Source organism: Accipiter gentilis, chromosome W (assembly GCF_929443795.1).
Source record: "Accipiter gentilis chromosome W, bAccGen1.1, whole genome shotgun sequence".
Lineage (NCBI taxonomy): Eukaryota > Metazoa > Chordata > Aves > Accipitriformes > Accipitridae > Astur > Astur gentilis.
In genome coordinates this window covers 4,722,210-4,737,773 of record NC_064918.1, presented here as the reverse complement: position 1 = coordinate 4,737,773, position 15,564 = coordinate 4,722,210, and the positions used below count along the sequence as shown (strand labels likewise).

The following is a 15,564-nucleotide window of genomic DNA, read 5'->3' as shown; positions in this document are numbered from 1 at the left end:
CCCAAGACCCTGCAGAGCTTTCTTGTGTGAACTGGGCAGGGAGACCCCTCCCCCACATCTCCCAGTGCCTGTGCCCACCTGCAAGGACCAAGCACACCTATCCATTTTGTCAAACTGCTTTAATATTTGGACACAAAGACAGGACAGAGCCAGTCAGGCTGTGCACAGACAAGACACCCCTGAGCCATGGTGTAAGGCTGCAGGGCTTCCCTTCCCAATGGGTGTGTGGATTTGGCCAAGATGCAGTTCAGCTGATGACATCCTGAGTGTGCCAGTGGGGTGCACGTGTGGGGTAGGGAAGAGGGACAGGGGCTCCCCAGGGCAGCTCAGAGGTTGTTCAGCTCCAACAAGGTCTGGTCCAGGACCTGGTGGATGCCCACGTTCTCCTCTTTGGCATTGGCTAGACTCTCTGTGAACACAAGGGATGCACAGCCAGCCACACACACAGACACAGCCCAAACATACCCAGGCACAGCCGGACCCATGCACACCACACCAAGCAGAGAGAGAGACACACGCACACAGACAGTCAGACAGACAGACAGACATTTCAGTACGACACGAGCCTCCAGCTGCTCAGGGTGTCCCTGCAGAGCAGAGTCCATTCAAGCAGCCCCACCACCAGCAGGAATAAGTCTAGCCACTCCAGGATCTGCCGGGGCAGCCAGGCTGGCCAGGCCAGTTGCTCGGGGCAGGCAGTCCCCACTCTTCAGCGTTTCCATCCTCCCATGGCACCCCATTGCCCATGGCCAGGTCTTCTGCAGCATGGATACTGCTGATGGGTACCCCTCTCCGGCCAGCCACCAGCACGGCCCTGTCTCCCTGCTCTGCCCACAGCACATCCTGCTCCAGGGCATCACCACTGTCCAGCTGTGGGCTCACACACAAACCCTTGGCCAGGAAAAGAGGAGAGCCAGTGCCTGCTGCATGACCCAGCGGTGCTGTGAAGAAGAGAGAGACAGCAGCCCAGAAAGGCAGGCAGAGAGAACAGCAGAGAGAGAAGGAGCAGAGCTAACAAGGCTGTAGGGATGAGCTCTGCTGGGCACCCTGCTGCCAAGGCAGCTTCCTCCAGCACTCACTTCCAAGCATCCTCCTTCCCTCTAGAGATGGGGATGGGATGAGAGCTCTGCCCACCCAGCCCCAACTCCCAGCACTCCCGGCCAGGCTCTTCCCCATCCCCTGCCCCAGGTTTGGGGCAATGAGTGCTGCTGGGTCCCCAGCTCCTGTCCTAGCCCTCCCAGCACCCTGCAGAGACCCCACTTTAAGGGGATCCTCCCTGCATAGTTTGGGGTGACCAGAGTGAGGGGGAAGAGGCTGGCCACCATCTCCTGGGACAAGGGGAGTAAGGCAGTGATACAAGCCACCATATCCCTCTCCGATGGGGCCAGACTGATGTTGGGGGACAGCCATCACTGCGTGGGCATCCCAGGACATTGCAAAAACCCTCGTTCCTCTCCCAAGAAAAACTGATCAGCTCCAGAGGACTCCCTGTCCCCCCCAAGCAGGGCAGTTACCCCCGGGGGGATAAGCCAAGGCTCCACACACCGTCTAACCCCAGCAGGGAGTGAGGAGGAGGTCCCAGCCCCGAGCCAGCCTGGCCAAAATGAGGCAGGGAGTGGGGCCGGTGGCAGCCCGGGTGCGGGAGGCTGGGCTGGGGCCGAGAGTTCTTGGCAGCTCAGTTGCTAAGTTCGGTAAGGATGACCCGCAGCTTGTTAGTGAGAATGCAGCTTTTCTTGGCCTCCTGCTGGGAGCGCTCTAGAGAAAATGGAGACGTCAGTGCAGCAGAGGAGAGAGAGAGAAAGGTGAGTTAGTGAAAAGAGACAGCGTTCCCCAAAGCCCTCGCTGGAAATCCTGCTGCTGCCGCCCAGCCAGCAGTGGAGAACAAGCTGGGCCAGCAGGAAGAGGCAGCCGGTCCTGGGACAGGAACGGGGCTGCAGGTCCATCAATTCAGGGACAGAGTTGTGGGGCAGGGTAGGATGCTGAGGAAGGAGAAGGCAGATGAGGATCAGGGACCCGTTTAGGGCCAGGGATCACTGCTGAAGGGTAGGGTCAGCCCCTTTGGCGTGGGAGGGTGATGCAGGAGAGATACCAGGGCTGAGACTGCCGCTTGCGGGTAATGTCTGGGAGTAGGGACAGGGAATGGATAGGACCAGGTCTAACCCTGCTATTTCAGGCCAAAAGAGTCATGGAGAAGGCGGCACAAGATGAGGAAAGCTGTGTCCAAGAGCTGGAGGGGTGGGGGGGTCATCCCCTGGGCAGAGGCACAAAGGGCCCTGTCCCACTCAGCCTGGCAGTGCGGGAGCTGCTCAGGGCTCAGCCACAGCCATCCCAGGGGTCCCGCAGCCGCAAGCTGCCTGCAGCCACCTCCTACCACCCGGCTGCCAGCACCCACACGAGACAGGCAGATGAGGGACAGAGCAGCATGAAGAAAACAAAGGAGAAACGGAAGAGAGAAAATGCTTTATTGAGACCAAATCAGTAACCCAGAGGGATAGAACAGAAAAGAAAAAGTCATGAAATGCAAACTGAAGAATGATGTGCAAAGGACAGAAGGGAGGCAGGGGCAAGGGAGGAGCAGGGGTCTGGGGGCTGCCTGCCTGGGGACGGGCTGCCTGCACAGCTGGACGCCCCCCCTCCGTCCCCAAGGCCTAAGCCCTCCTCTCTCTGTTTTGGCAGTGGAGGTGCTGCTTCCCCTGCGTGGGTCCCCCCCGCCCTGGGCTCAGCAAGCAGAACCAGGGGGCTTTGCTGGGGGGGATGTGGGGGGCAGGTGTCCCCCCAGCACCAGAGCTGTGGGGTCACTGGTGCTTGTGCTGCCAGGGAGCCGAGGAGGGAGCTAATGAAGCGAAGGACTCCTGGGCACAGCTCTGTTTCTCTACCGGGCAATGCTGGGGAACAGACCTGCAACTGTGTGGGCACCATGCACCCAGCATGTGGGGGTCCTGGGGGCTGCTCCCCTTCCCCGCCAAACACCCCTAAGCACCTACACCTTGTCTCCCCACAAAGAGGGGTATTGCAGGAACACCCCGGGCTGGCTCCTGTCCCAAAGGAGCTGACAGACAGGCACGGGCTGGGAAGGACAGAGGGGACAGAGCAAGCAGGGAAAGCAGTGTGATAGCTGGGCAGGCAAGCAGCTGAGCTGGGGATGGGTGAGGCAGGTGGGGGGTGCAGTGATGGTGCCCAGTGGGTGGCTCAGAGGGAGGTGATGTCATTAAGTGCATTGTCCAGCTCCTCGCTGATGGCTTTGTACTTCATCTTCTGCGCATACACTTCATCTGCAGGCAGGGGGTGGGCAGGGGGCAGACGGTGGAGCAAGGTTGGGGAGTGGGCAGCGGGAAGAGAGAGAGAGAGTGGCTGTGAGCGGGGGGGGGGGGGGGGGGGGGGGGGCTGAGGGCAGCAGGAGCATGTGGACACAGGTGGTATGGATGCAGCCCTATTCCCCACCTGAGGGCAGAGCCACAGACCCCAGCAGCTCTGCGCCCCCACACCAGACACCACGGCATCCAGCCTCCCCCCTCCCAGGACACCTGCCCACCCCTTCACCCCAGCCAAGCCCTGTCTGGCCCCACCAGGGGCACATCCTGGCCAGTGCTCCCCAGGAAAGAGGGACATGGGGCCGGTGAGGACATTTTACCTTCTAGATCATCGATGGTTTTCTCCAGCTTCGCCACAGACCGCTCTGCAAACTCTGCCCGGGTCTCAGCCTGCAGGAGTGCAGGGGGCAGAGGGTGAGCTGCGGGGCACAACATGGATGGCACAGGCTGCACTGCACCCCAAATCTGCCCCATCTGCATCTCCCACATCCCCCCACATGAGCCCTCCCCTGGGAAAGGCAAGGGACAAGGGCCCCATGGACCCCCATGCCTTAAACCAGCAGCAGGGGTGAGAGCTTGCTCTCAAAGGAGGCAGCTAGGCAAAGTGCCTCCATGTTGGGCTTCCTGTTTATCCCAACCTGTCCTGACCACCAAAAGCAGAGATGTCATGGGAGCCTGCATGCTTCACAGGTTGTGTGTGCAACCAACACTAGACGGATCACCCCAAATTGGACATGGCTTGAAGTTGGTGTGTGCAGGACATGAACTCCTGCCAGCGCACGTCCTGGGAGCAGGATACCACATGGGGCAGAGGCAAGCTGAGCAGGAGCAGAGCACAGCATGGGACTGCAGGATGCACCCCAGTGGGACTGTGCTCCCTGGGGATGCAAACATCAGCCCTCCAGATGGGACAGGGACCCTCTCTGGGGTAGTGGGACCCCATGGGGGCATCCCAGACACAGCCACCTGCCATGCTGCAGGGCTGCAATTTGGGGAAGGGTGAGAGGACAAGGGCATAACAGGGTCAAAACCCACATGGGATGGCAAACTCATGCCTGCACTGATGCAGTGCCAGCCCCCCTCTTAGGGGTCCCAGCCCCACAGCCCTTACCTCCTTCAGTTTTTCTCCTAGAAGCTTGATTTCCTCCTCATACTTGTCCTCCTTGGTGGAATACTGCAGAGACAGAGATGGGCACCCATGAGCCCCACAGGACATCTCTGGCCACCCTTCACCCCGGTGGGGGACCCCAGCACCCCCAGACCCCACGCACTCTGCCCAGCCCCAGCAGCCCCACCAGGTCCTACCTTGTCAGCCTGGGCCTCCAGGGACTTCAAGTTGTTGGTGACAATTTTCAGCTCCTCCTCTAGGTCACCACATTTACTACATCCCAAGCAGGGGCCACCAGGCGAGGGAGCAGGGCCAAGGGGCAGGTGAGAGGAAGGAGCAGAAAGAGCAGGCATGGGGAAGGAGGAAAGAAAGAGAGAGAACAAGTTGAGAGGAGAAAACTCAGGCAGCACAGGCGGAGAAGGAGCAGAGCCGCTACAAGCGGAAGCTGCCGGGATGCATCCGTTCATCCATTCCTCGTGCCTCCTCACACGGACACCCCTTGCATCGCTGCCGGCTGGGCTCCCACCAGCCCTGCCGAGAAGGAGAGCAGACATGGAGGGATGGAGGAGCATGTCCAGCCTGCACCCACCAGAGAGGGAGGCAAGGGGGGGTCGGTGGCAGAGGCAGAGGTGCAGAGAGGAGAGAGGTGGCTCACATGGTTCAAGAGACAGCAACAGAGAGAGGAGGGCTGCTGCACATCACCCTGCACCCCTGCCCCAGTACCTCTTCCTCTGAGGCAATGAGGGATTTGAGAGTCTGATCCATGGTCCGCAGCTCTTCTTCCAATTGTCTCATTCGGCTAGGGTGGAAGAGGGGCACCCCGGGGGGGGACAGCAGAGAACAGGGTTAAGGATGTGCTGCTGGCAGGCTGGCATCCCCCTGCCCCCAGCCTGCGAGCCCAGGGACCACCCCGACAGCAGAACCTGCTGCTTCCAGGGAGGAACATCCCCATCCCCACACGAACATACAGCTGCCCCCAGCTGCCAGGGACTCAGGGCAAGGGCCACGTGAGACCCCCACATACTGCCCACTGGGAGCCCCGCTCACCTCTCTGCCACCTCTGCCCTCTCCTCTGAGCGCTCCAGCTCTCCCTCAAGGACAACCAGCTTGCGGGCAACCTGTCAATGGCAGCAAGGGGCATGTGTCAGCCCCACGCTTGCCCTGGCTTGGGGCACAGGGCTGTGGGGAGGCAGCCCCAGGTGCCGCCGGGGGGGTCAGCACTGGGGGAAGGGGGTACGCGGAGGCAGGCACGCACCTCCTCATATTTGCGGTCAGCCTCCTCTGCTATGTGCTTTGCCTCCTTCAGCTGCATTTCCTGGAGCTCCATCTTCTCCTCATCCTTCATGGCCCTGTTTTCAATGACCTTCATGCCTCTGAGGAAGGCCCAAGCCAGAAGATGTTACTGCTGTGGGTCAAGGTGGCACCTGCACCTCTCACCCACCCACTGTGCCCTGACCCTGCCATCCTCCAGCTCTGGAGACTTGGGACACTGGCACTCGCTGGCCATCTCACATGGTAGGGTCATACCAGCAGTACCCCAAGGATGCTCCTGCGCACAATTAAAGCAGCAGAGCTAACCCCAAGGCCACCCCAGGGCCATGTCCCAGAGCAAGATGTGGCCATGGTGCCTCTCAATCAGGCAGGTCCTGAACCCATCATCCCAGAGGGTAAAAACGTGTGCAGCCCAGGATGAACTGGCTGCAACTTCCACAAAAGCAGCCTGACAGACCAGCAACCTTTAGGGAATGCTAGAAAACATCCTGTGGCAAAGCCTTTTCCCATTCAGGGGTGATGCTCACAAGTAGGGGGTCACCAAACCCCCGCGAATCCCTGCGGCAGGGACTCCTGCAGACTCTTCTCCTCTCACTCAGATGCTGTTGCTCAAACTGGTCTTTGCCAATGGAGGGAAAAGCTCATGTAACTGTCAGGAATGCCGTGACGTGTCCGGGCATTCCCATACAACCTGAGTGCCCTCGCCTGCACGGCTCCTGCCCAGTAAACCTGCTTGCCACAAGGATGGGGAAACACACTCTGCAGGACTTTTTTTTGAATGAGGCTGGTTCATTCTCAAAGGTCAACCACAGTTCCCAGGAGCAGAAGTCTCCTCCTAGGCCATTGCTCAGCTCTTGAGCAGAGAAGGCTGCTCTGGGGCAGAAAACAGGCTCCGAGCACCCTCTGGCTTCGGTTACAGACTGATATTTGTATAAGCACCAGATCAAATTTTTCAGGATTTTATGGGCGCCCTGGAAATTTCAAAGCATGCCAAGAACGCCCATGTCTGGGGGACTTCTCTGCATCGTGGCTTTGCTCTTTCCCTTCAGGGTCTGCAGGAAAACCAATGCAAACCCTATAAGATCACTTCAGGGGAATCCCCAAACCCCACTGCGAAACCAAGGGGGCTGCCTGCAATCAAGGGTGACCCGACACCACCCTCGCTGTCCCTCCCTGTCACACCTCTCACTCTCATCAGCCGCCTTCTCAGCCTCCTCCAGCTTCTGCAGGGCGGTGGCTAGGCGCTCCTGGGCTCGGTCTAGCTCCTCCTCCACCAGCTGGATACGGCGGTTCAGAGAAGCCACTTCAGCCTCGGCCTGGGGGAACAGAAACCCCTCGGTCACCCCGTGTGACGTATATCTATCTATCTATCTATCTATAAAAAGCATTTTCAGCAGTTACTTTTGCATTTGCTATCTAGAACACCCCTTGGCATTGTGCAACAAGCCCAGCTGGGGCACACATCCCATCACCTTTCTATAGGGACAATGGGGCTCTCCATCCCTAGCGCCCTGTTTGACACTGGCTCCTCCCGGCCACGCAACCTGAGCCCGGCATGTGCAGCCCCTCCACTGCGTCCTCGCACCTCTGGCTTCTGCCTTAGAGAGGGATGAGGCACGTTTGCCAGGATAGGGTGGCCGGAATGGCTGCACCATCATGGGGATGGTATTTGGGGTTTGTGGAGCAATGAGTAAAGGGGGAGGAATGCCCTGTGCAGCTTCACTCCCGAAAAGGAGATTGGAGCCACTTGTGGATTTCCTGTTTACAGAGGCGGTGGAGCAAGCTGGGAGCCTCTTCTGCAGGGACCCCTCCAGCCCTGTGCAATGGAGCAGCATGGGACCAGGGCTCCCTGCTTTCCCAGGCTCCCCACGCACAGAGCCAGGAGCCAGGGCCAGCCGGGAGCAGTGGCCCTGGCCCCCACCAGCCCCTTGATGCCTGGCCCCATGCTCTTTCTATTTGATAAAGGTCTCCTGCCTGCTCCATCGCCACCACCGGGAAACACTGCTTCAGCAGCTCCTGGCCCCGCATCCTGCTCTGGGGGGGGGGGGGTGTGTGTGGGAAGGGGGACTGCAGGGAATTAAAACCCCAGATGCAAAGAGATGAGTGGCAATGAGACCTTGCTGCGGGGAGCAGCCCCATGCACCAAGACACAGGGAGGCATGCGCCAACCTGGGGGATAATGTCTCCTGCTTATTCACAGGCTGGAGCAGGCCTGGCCAGCTGCAGCGCCTGGCCCCAGCCAGCCTCGTGCTCCAGCACCGGGAATGCCCTGGGGGACATTGGCCAAGCAGGGGGGCCGTGGGAGCAGTGAGGGGCTGTCACCCTGTGCGGCCCCGCTGAGCACCCATGGTCCCCTGTGGCGAGCCAGCAGGGTGGGGATGGGCGCAGCCGGCACTACTCCAAGCAGGGCAGCCTGGCAGTGTGCTGGGCGGGTGGCTAGCCCCATGGCTGGCACAACAGCCACCTCCACCCCGTGAACACCCTCTTTCTGGGCTCACCAAGAGCTCATCCCCAGCCAAACCACCCAATGGGGAGTTGGGGCTGGCCCCCGCCAGGGCGATGCTCTGCTTGCGACACCTGCCTCAGCCCAGCAGGAGCTTTTTTCCCAGAGAATCGTCCCCAAAGTGAGTCAGAGCTGCCCAGGTGGACACTCGTGAACATGAGCTCTCCGGCAGTGCCCAGTGACCAGGGAACCTGATCTGCAGCTGCAGGAAGGAGCCATTTCCTCCGCACACAGCCCAAGTACCACACCCAGCTCTGCTGCCCCTGATATGGTGAGGATGTTAAAGGAGTGGGCATAGGAAAAAGAGAGAAAAAAACTCACAAGCTCCAACAATAATAAAAAAGCCAAACCAGGAACAAGCTGCAGACTGGAAATGCTGTCCCACTGCCACAGAGTGGAAATTTTGGTCCATGGCAGTGCAAAGGGGTGGCTTGTCCCCGCAAAGGGACATGCTGGAGAGCCAAAGGCTCTGTGGCTGCTGCAGCCCAGACTGCAGAGCCTGCTGGAAGCCAGACAAGAGCCTGGGTGTGGGAATTTTAGCCGTGCACACAGCCAGCCTTCGAGGGAGAGGATCTTTTCCCAGGATCTGCCCGACCCCAAGCAGAGCCAAGGCAGAGCTGGCTGCTGACTGCTCCCCCGTGCCCCACCAGCCGGGGAAGTCCTGGGGAACCCCGCCGCACGGAGCATCCCTAGCAAGACCCATGAAGGATGCAGCTGGAGGAGGCAGCTCAGAGGCAGGGACGCTGCCGCGGCACCTGGATGGCAGCGCCCTCCAGCTCCCCTGGGACCTCCCGGCGCTCCGTCCCGGGGGCAGTCTGCCCGACTACCGGGACGGGATGGGGACGGGGGGCATTGTCGGAGCCGGGGGGGCATCCCGGGGAGCTGCCGGGGCGCCCCCCTCCCCGGCGGCCCCCCCGCCCTGCGCCTTACCCGCTCCCGGGCCTGCCGCTCAGCATCGGCCTCCCGCTGCAGGTGCTCGGCGCGCTCCTCCGCCTCGTCGGCCACCTGCTGCAGGCTCTGGATCTTCTTCTTGACGGCATCGATGGAGCTGGTGCCGGCCATGGCGCGGAGCGGCCGGCAGGGAAGCCAAGCCGCCGAGCCCTTCGTGGGATCCGCCCGGCTCAGGCAGGAAGCGATCAGGCAGCAGCCGCTTCCACCACCCGCCCTGCCTCCATCCCTTCCTGCTCCTCCTCCTCCTCTTGCTGCCGCGGACCGACCTGGGACACCGCTCTCCAGGGCAGGGTGCACGGTGCCAACCCCCGGCAGGGAACAGTCCCCTCCACCCCAAATAGGACATAGTGTGCCCTCCTGGGCAGGACACATGGTCCTTCCCAGGCGGGGGTCACTGCCCCAACCCCCCCGAAGCAAGATACACAGTGGCTTCTGGACAGGGCACACTGTCCTCCCACGCCAGGCAGGGTGTATGGTGCCCCCCCAGCAGATGCACAGTGCCCATGGGCAGGGCACATGGTACCCCCAGGCAGGGTCATGGCATCCCCTAGGATACAGGGGACAGCCCCACATGGTGCCCCCCAGACAGGGGTGCACAGTCCTACCAAGCTCCCCCAGAGTGATGGAGAGGAACCCAGGGAGTCTGGGGGTGCCAGAGCCTGGACCCTGCGAGCCCCCATGGACACAGGAGCTCCCCAAGCTCTGCCCCCCACATCCCCTGCTGCAGAGCCGGGGGGGTCATGGAGCAGAGCCCACTCTCAGGCATACCCCCAGGGGACCTGGGGCTGGAGCTGTGGGGCCACAGCCAGGTCCCCAGCAGCCATCCCACTCAGCCCCTTGGCATCCACTCCCCCAAACGAGGACCTGGATGGCAGCCCCGCAGAGACCCATGGAGCCCCCTGCACCCCCCAGCTGCCCTGGGGGCTCTGCCCCATAGGGGAGGCCAGTTCCCAGCTCAGCATCCTGGCCAGGGCATATGCTCTGATCCATCAGGAGGGGCTGTTGCTGGTGGCACTCAATCCTCCCTTAAGGAGCTCTGACAGCTCCCAGGCAGCCCCAGCTGCACTTCACACCTGCCTCCAGGGACACTAATTCCCTGGCTGACCCTGCCGGCTGCCCTTGGCTTCAGGGTCAGGGGGCTTGGGGGGGACCCAACCACACTGCCGGCAGAGCCCTGCAATCCCATATCCCCCTGCTAAGCGGCGGTGGAAGAGGCAGCGCTACAGATCCCCGGGAGCACGTGGCCTCGGGCCTGGCCCCAGTCCTGGCCGGTCCTGCACCACTCCCAGCCCAATGCCTGGGTGCCGCGAGTGCTCCCAGGCCGGCACACGAGGCCTGGAGCAGAAAGCGGGGTCCCTGCCAGCAAAGGGGCAGGGGCGAGCTGGCTGCAGGCAGGAAGGGGGTAGGTTGGGGGGCAGCCGCCTGGCCGGGCTGGGTGCCTCCCAGCCAGGGAGGCGCCCCACCCAGGGATGCAGTCACTTCCCAGCAGAGCCCCGTTCCCTCCCACCGGCTCAGGGAATTGCCAAATAAGAGCAAAGTCTCAGCTGGGGAGAGCAACCGGGGCGGGAACTTGGGTGAAGCCTTTGGGAACTGCAGAGGTGGCCAGGGACAGGCCACTAGCTGGGGATGCGGGGGGGCTGGAGGGGGCTGCTCTGGCTAAACCCACTGTCCCAGTTGCACCGTGTCCAGCAGCCCCTGGCAGCATCCTGCTGTGGGCCCCACGGGCTGTCCCTCCTGGGAACAAGGAGGTGGTGGGGCCACAGTGGCCTCACAGAGCTGCTGGGAAGGGGCTGCCAGTGCCGTGGTGCTGCCAATCTGGGGTTAGGTACTCTCTGGTCTGTGCCACCATCTGACCTCCCTCCAAGTGCCTGGGGAGATTGCATTTGCACCTCTTAGTGCAGTCCTGTGGGCTTTGTGCGCTGTCACCCCATGCCAGAGGCAGGGCAATGCTGGAGCAGGGGGAGATTTATTCTTTTAAGGCATTTGTTGACATTTTTTGCCAAGACCAGGAGCCTGCCTGGATTGCTGTGATGGACCCTAACCTGGTCGAGGGATGGGGATGCTCTGTGCTCACAGGCATACACTGTTCTGGCAGCCAAGGGGGGCACGAGGGTCCCCAGGGAGGCAGGAGGGTGGGCTCTGGGGGTCTACCCTGTGCTTCCTCTGCCAGAGCTGGGAGCAGTGCTGCGCCTTGTCCTGGGGAGGAGGTAACACCAGCCCTGGCACTTAGTGCTGTTGGCACATTCAGGTCCCTGGTGCTGGGACTTGGCGACTCCTAGTGCCCCACACACGGCACAGCCTGTCCAGGCTTTGGCATGTCCCCAGGGCGGCTGTGCTGATGATGGGCTCCCAGCCCTGCCCGCAACACCCACCTGCAGCCAGCCTGCCCTCCCTGACACTGCAGGAGTGCTCCTTCTCCATGCCTCCCTATCCAGCCCTTCCCTGGAGGGGTTGGTGGCTCCCATCTCCCATATCTGCTGGGACAGGACTCTCCTTGCTGAAGCCCACAGGCTTGCCGAGCCACTGTGGACCAAGAGCATGGCAATATACCCTCCCTGCCCAGGACAGCATCGCATGGTCTGCTGCTTCACACCTTGCAGCTGATGTCTGCCCTGTGCCAGGATAAATGTGCCCTTCCAGAGGATTTTTGATGTTTTAACTACTTGGTTTAGTATCTAACTAAACTGGGGCAGGTCTGTACGGTCAGCAAACAAGGCTGGGGAGCCCCCCAGCTGCTCCGGGCCACCCCAGGGGCTTGTGCTGCTGCTGCTGCTCATCCTTGTCTGCTCACCCCTGTCCTTGGTGGCTGCCTCAGAGATTTGATGCATCTCCCCCATTTAGCTCCATAAACCAGCTGAGATTGAATTTTTTGTTCTCAGTCCTTAAAAAGCCTGGCCATGCCCTGCTGGCTGCAGTCCAGCCGGCTCCCCTTTAGCTTCTCCTCCAGTTTCCAGGGTTAGTTTTCATCAAAGAAGGGCTGGCTATCAAAAGGAGGATTTATTTATAGGGTGTCAAATACCCTGTGTGGCATCACAGGTCATTATACCCTGTTCTCAAGCAGCTCTGTGGATGCACACAGCTGTTCCACCCTTCATCTTGGCCAGGCACAAGCTAATTTCAACACTTTTCTAACATCTCCCTGGCAGGATCATTTCCCAGGAGAAACATCAGTCATGGCACTAAATAAAACTCTCCCTGGCCTTGCCCTTCCCAGGGTACAGGGTGGCACATTGGACCCCAAAATGACTGAGCCCCCCCCCCCCCCCTTGCGCCCCAAGCATCCTTCCTCACAGTCAGCTCTTTTTTTCCATTTCTCTGCTCTTTTTTGCTTTCCTGCCAGTTTAGCAAGCGCCGCAGACTTTTTTTCTACAAGCATCATGGAGGCATGTGCTCAGGGACTGGTGACATAGCTCAGGACACTCATCCCAGTTAGCTTTGGGGAGCCAGGCAGGTGGCTGCCCACGAAGCTCCAGAGCGGACCAAGTGGTGCCTGCCGCAGCCTGCCTGCCCCCCACACCCTGAACGGGATCCGGATGGTCCCTGCCCTGCATCTCAGCCAGGTTCAGTGTCAGCATTGCAGGAATGGGATCCTGACAGTCTTCCCCACGGACGCTTTCCATATAAGGCCCCCCTCTTCCTTCACACCCCCCCCCCCCCTGAGGTCCAGCGCCCGAGCAGGGGAGGAGTTGCTGACACGCCTACATACATCTGTAGCTTTCTTCTCCGCCTGCTCCAGCTTCTCCTGGGCCTCCTTGACGGACTCGGAGTACTTCTCCACCTCATCCTCTGTGCCCTTCAGCTTCTTCTGCAGGCCCTGCTGTTCCTCCTCCAGCTGGAGAAGGGACGGAAGGCAGGTGTCAGGGGGATGGCGGTGCCTGCAAGGCTGGGGAGGGGATGGCCATCCTCCTCCTGGGGTGACCAAGGCTGGGGGCACAGCAGGAGCATGCAGACATGCTTACTCTGTCGACTTTGGGGCCACATGTCCTCGGGGAGCCCTTGGTTCCCAGGGCCAGAGCAGCCCCCAGCATCCCTGAGCCCAGCAGGGGTAAGGGGGTGGTGGGCTCCCTCCCTGTGCAAGGGACTGGAGAGGTTCTGACTGGGGGACACAGCTCTAGGGGGCACCAAGAAGGTTCCCATCTCTGTGGCTGGGGTGGGAATACACTGTCCCCAAGGGTCTCCCCGGCAGAGGGATGATGATATCCCACCAAGACATGGCATGTTTGGGGGGGAATGATGTGAGTGGTCAGGGGCAACAGGCTAGAGTGCTGGTCCCTGGGGATGGGCACCCAGCAGGGTGAGGTCCCCAGGTACAGGCACCCAGTGGAGTGAGATCCCAAGGGCTGGGCACTGCTAGAGATCCACAGGCTGGACACCCAGTGGGGCAAGGTCCCCAGGGCAGAACACCCCTAGGACAGGGGTCCCCAGGCTGGACACTCAGTAGGATGGGATCCCCGGGGCTGGGCACCCTTAAGGCAGGGGTCCCTGGGCAATGCCAGGGGGGTCTGTGGGACACCCACCTGCTTGCAGCGGTCCTCCGCCTGCTTCTTGTCAGCCTCCGCCTGCTCGGCACGGTCGATGGCATTCTCCTTGTCCAGTTTCAGCATCTGCATCTTCTTCTTGATGGCCTCCATGGTGGCGGCGGGGCGCGGAGCACCAGGGGTGGCAGGACCACCGGGGGCGGCGGGAGCACCGACACTGCGCCCCCCGCCCCGCTGCGCCGCCTAAGAGCCGGGGAGGGGCCGCGCCGGACGAGGGCCGACCCGGCACCTCCCCCGCCGCCCGCCAGCACCTTTTAGGGACAGGCTCGCCACCGGCCCCGCCGCGCCGAGCGGGGCGGGAGGGCGGCACCCCCGGCGGGCGCCACCGCAGCCCCGGCGCCGGGCACCCACGGGGGCACCGGGCGAGGGACACCCCGGGGCAATGCACTAGGGGTACCCCGAGGGCACTGTGCTAGTGACATCCCGGTGGCGCTGTGCTAGGGACACCCCAGAGAACTTTGGTAGGGGCGTTTCTAGTGGCACTTCCCCAGGGACACCCTGGTGGCACTGGGCTAGGGGGACACCCTGTTGCTTCTCACCACTGTGGGGGACATCCCGCAGCTGGCCCTGCACTTGGGACACCCATGGGCTGGCAGTGTGCTGTTACCATGCCCCAGGGACACCACCAGCCTTCCACCCCCAGGGCCTGAGACCTGCTTCTGCTCTGGCCAGAGCGGTCCCTGGGCTAGAGGACACCACAAGGCTGGCACTGTCCTAGGCATGCCCTGTCACTGTACCCTGGGGCTGGCACAGCAACTGGGGGCACCCATGGGCTGGCACTGCAGTCTTGGGGACACTCACAGGCTGATTGCACTCAGGGACGCCCACAGGCTGTGACTGCAATTGGGGACACCCATAAACTGTGATTGCAATTGGGGACGTCACAGGCTGGCAGTGCACTCAGGGACACCCATGAGTTGTGATTGAGCTTGGGGACAGTGTGGGCTGGCACTGCCCACAAGGGGGAAAATCCTTCAGGAGAGAAGTGAGCCGAGCCCCCAAACTCCCTGTCCAGCTCCTGTGTCACAGTGGGACAGGAGGGCCTCTGCTCCAAGCAGGCTCCCTGGCACCCATCTCCCCACTGCCTTGCACCCTGGTGCCACTGTCCCTGGCACCCACAGGAACACCCAGCCTGTCCATAGCGTGGCATTTCAGGGCAACACAGGGTGCATGGGCAGCCCGCTGCCCTGCTGTCTTTCTGCTCTAAATAAACTATATTCCACAGGCAAAAAAAATGCAAACCTTTCAGATCCCGGCTCCTCCAAAACTAACATGCACTTTAATAACACTCATAAATGCTTCTGGTGAATACCCAGCTGCAGGGAGGGCTCTGGACCGGGGGGGCTGGAAGGAGCTGTCAGAGGGGCTGCAGGAGCTGTGTGGCATGTGAGGAGGCTGGGATGGGGACAGGAGGGGTGCGCAGGCTCCCCCAGCCCATCGCCCTGGGACCGCATCCAGCCCTTGCCTGCCACAACTTTTCAGCATCAGTGCTCCAAGCAGAGAGGAGCAAAAAGTTTTTGAGAGCTGGAGAAAGTGGCTTTCTAGGACTGCTCAGCCCTGGGTTGCAGGGGGTATAGGAGGGACAGGAGCAGCCAAAGACCGAGAGGTTGCTGGCACCATGGAGAAAGCAGCAGAAGAGCCACTGCTGGACTCTGGAGAGCAACTATTAATACTGACAAATTAGGCACGTATTTGGACAAGGAGAGTCAGTAACTGCCAGCACATGGCTTCTGAGGGGAGGGGGAAGATGCGTCTCCCGTCATTCCTGGGCGAGGATGGATGGCTTTCTGTGAGATGCTTTGGCTTGGAGCAACTTCATGGGCTCAGTGCTCAGGGGAAAGATGATGAGGTGCATGGTGTGAGCAGCCAGGAAGGGCAAGG

General features: G+C 61.2%; 1 protein-coding gene across 16 annotated transcripts; it reads right to left on the bottom strand.

Annotated features, from left to right (window-relative positions):
* Positions 1 to 102: 102 nt before the first annotated feature.
* Positions 103 to 13,881, bottom strand: LOC126035316 (tropomyosin beta chain). 16 transcript variants are annotated; one of them, XM_049793813.1, is made up of 9 exons: positions 13,663 to 13,881; positions 12,852 to 12,977; positions 6,874 to 7,007; positions 5,675 to 5,792; positions 5,467 to 5,537; positions 4,617 to 4,692; positions 4,423 to 4,485; positions 3,632 to 3,701; positions 103 to 1,755 (listed from the first exon to the last, which is right to left on the bottom strand). In XM_049793813.1, exons 1-9 carry the CDS (start codon positions 13,774 to 13,776, stop codon positions 1,676 to 1,678), a joined length of 852 nt encoding a protein of 283 aa, XP_049649770.1. In that variant the 5' UTR covers positions 13,777 to 13,881; the 3' UTR covers positions 103 to 1,675. The 16 variants fall into 16 exon arrangements, with proteins under 16 accessions (XP_049649770.1, XP_049649769.1, XP_049649768.1 ...); XM_049793812.1 differs by having other exon boundaries at positions 103 to 3,272; positions 13,663 to 13,880; XM_049793811.1 differs by having other exon boundaries at positions 103 to 409; positions 13,663 to 13,878.
* Positions 13,882 to 15,564: the final 1,683 nt, after the last annotated feature.

Coding starts and splice junctions, on each gene's coding strand:
- LOC126035316 (XM_049793802.1), bottom strand. CDS start 9,718: ATGTGGGGCTGTCCCCTGTATCCTAGGGGATGCCATGACCCTGCCTGG. Junction 3,702..4,422: donor TAGGAGAAAAACTGAAGGAG/GTAAGGGCTGTG, acceptor GCACTCCTGCAG/GCTGAGACCCGGGCAGAGTT. Junction 3,273..3,631: donor AACCATCGATGATCTAGAAG/GTAAAATGTCCT, acceptor CCCTGCCTGCAG/ATGAAGTGTATGCGCAGAAG.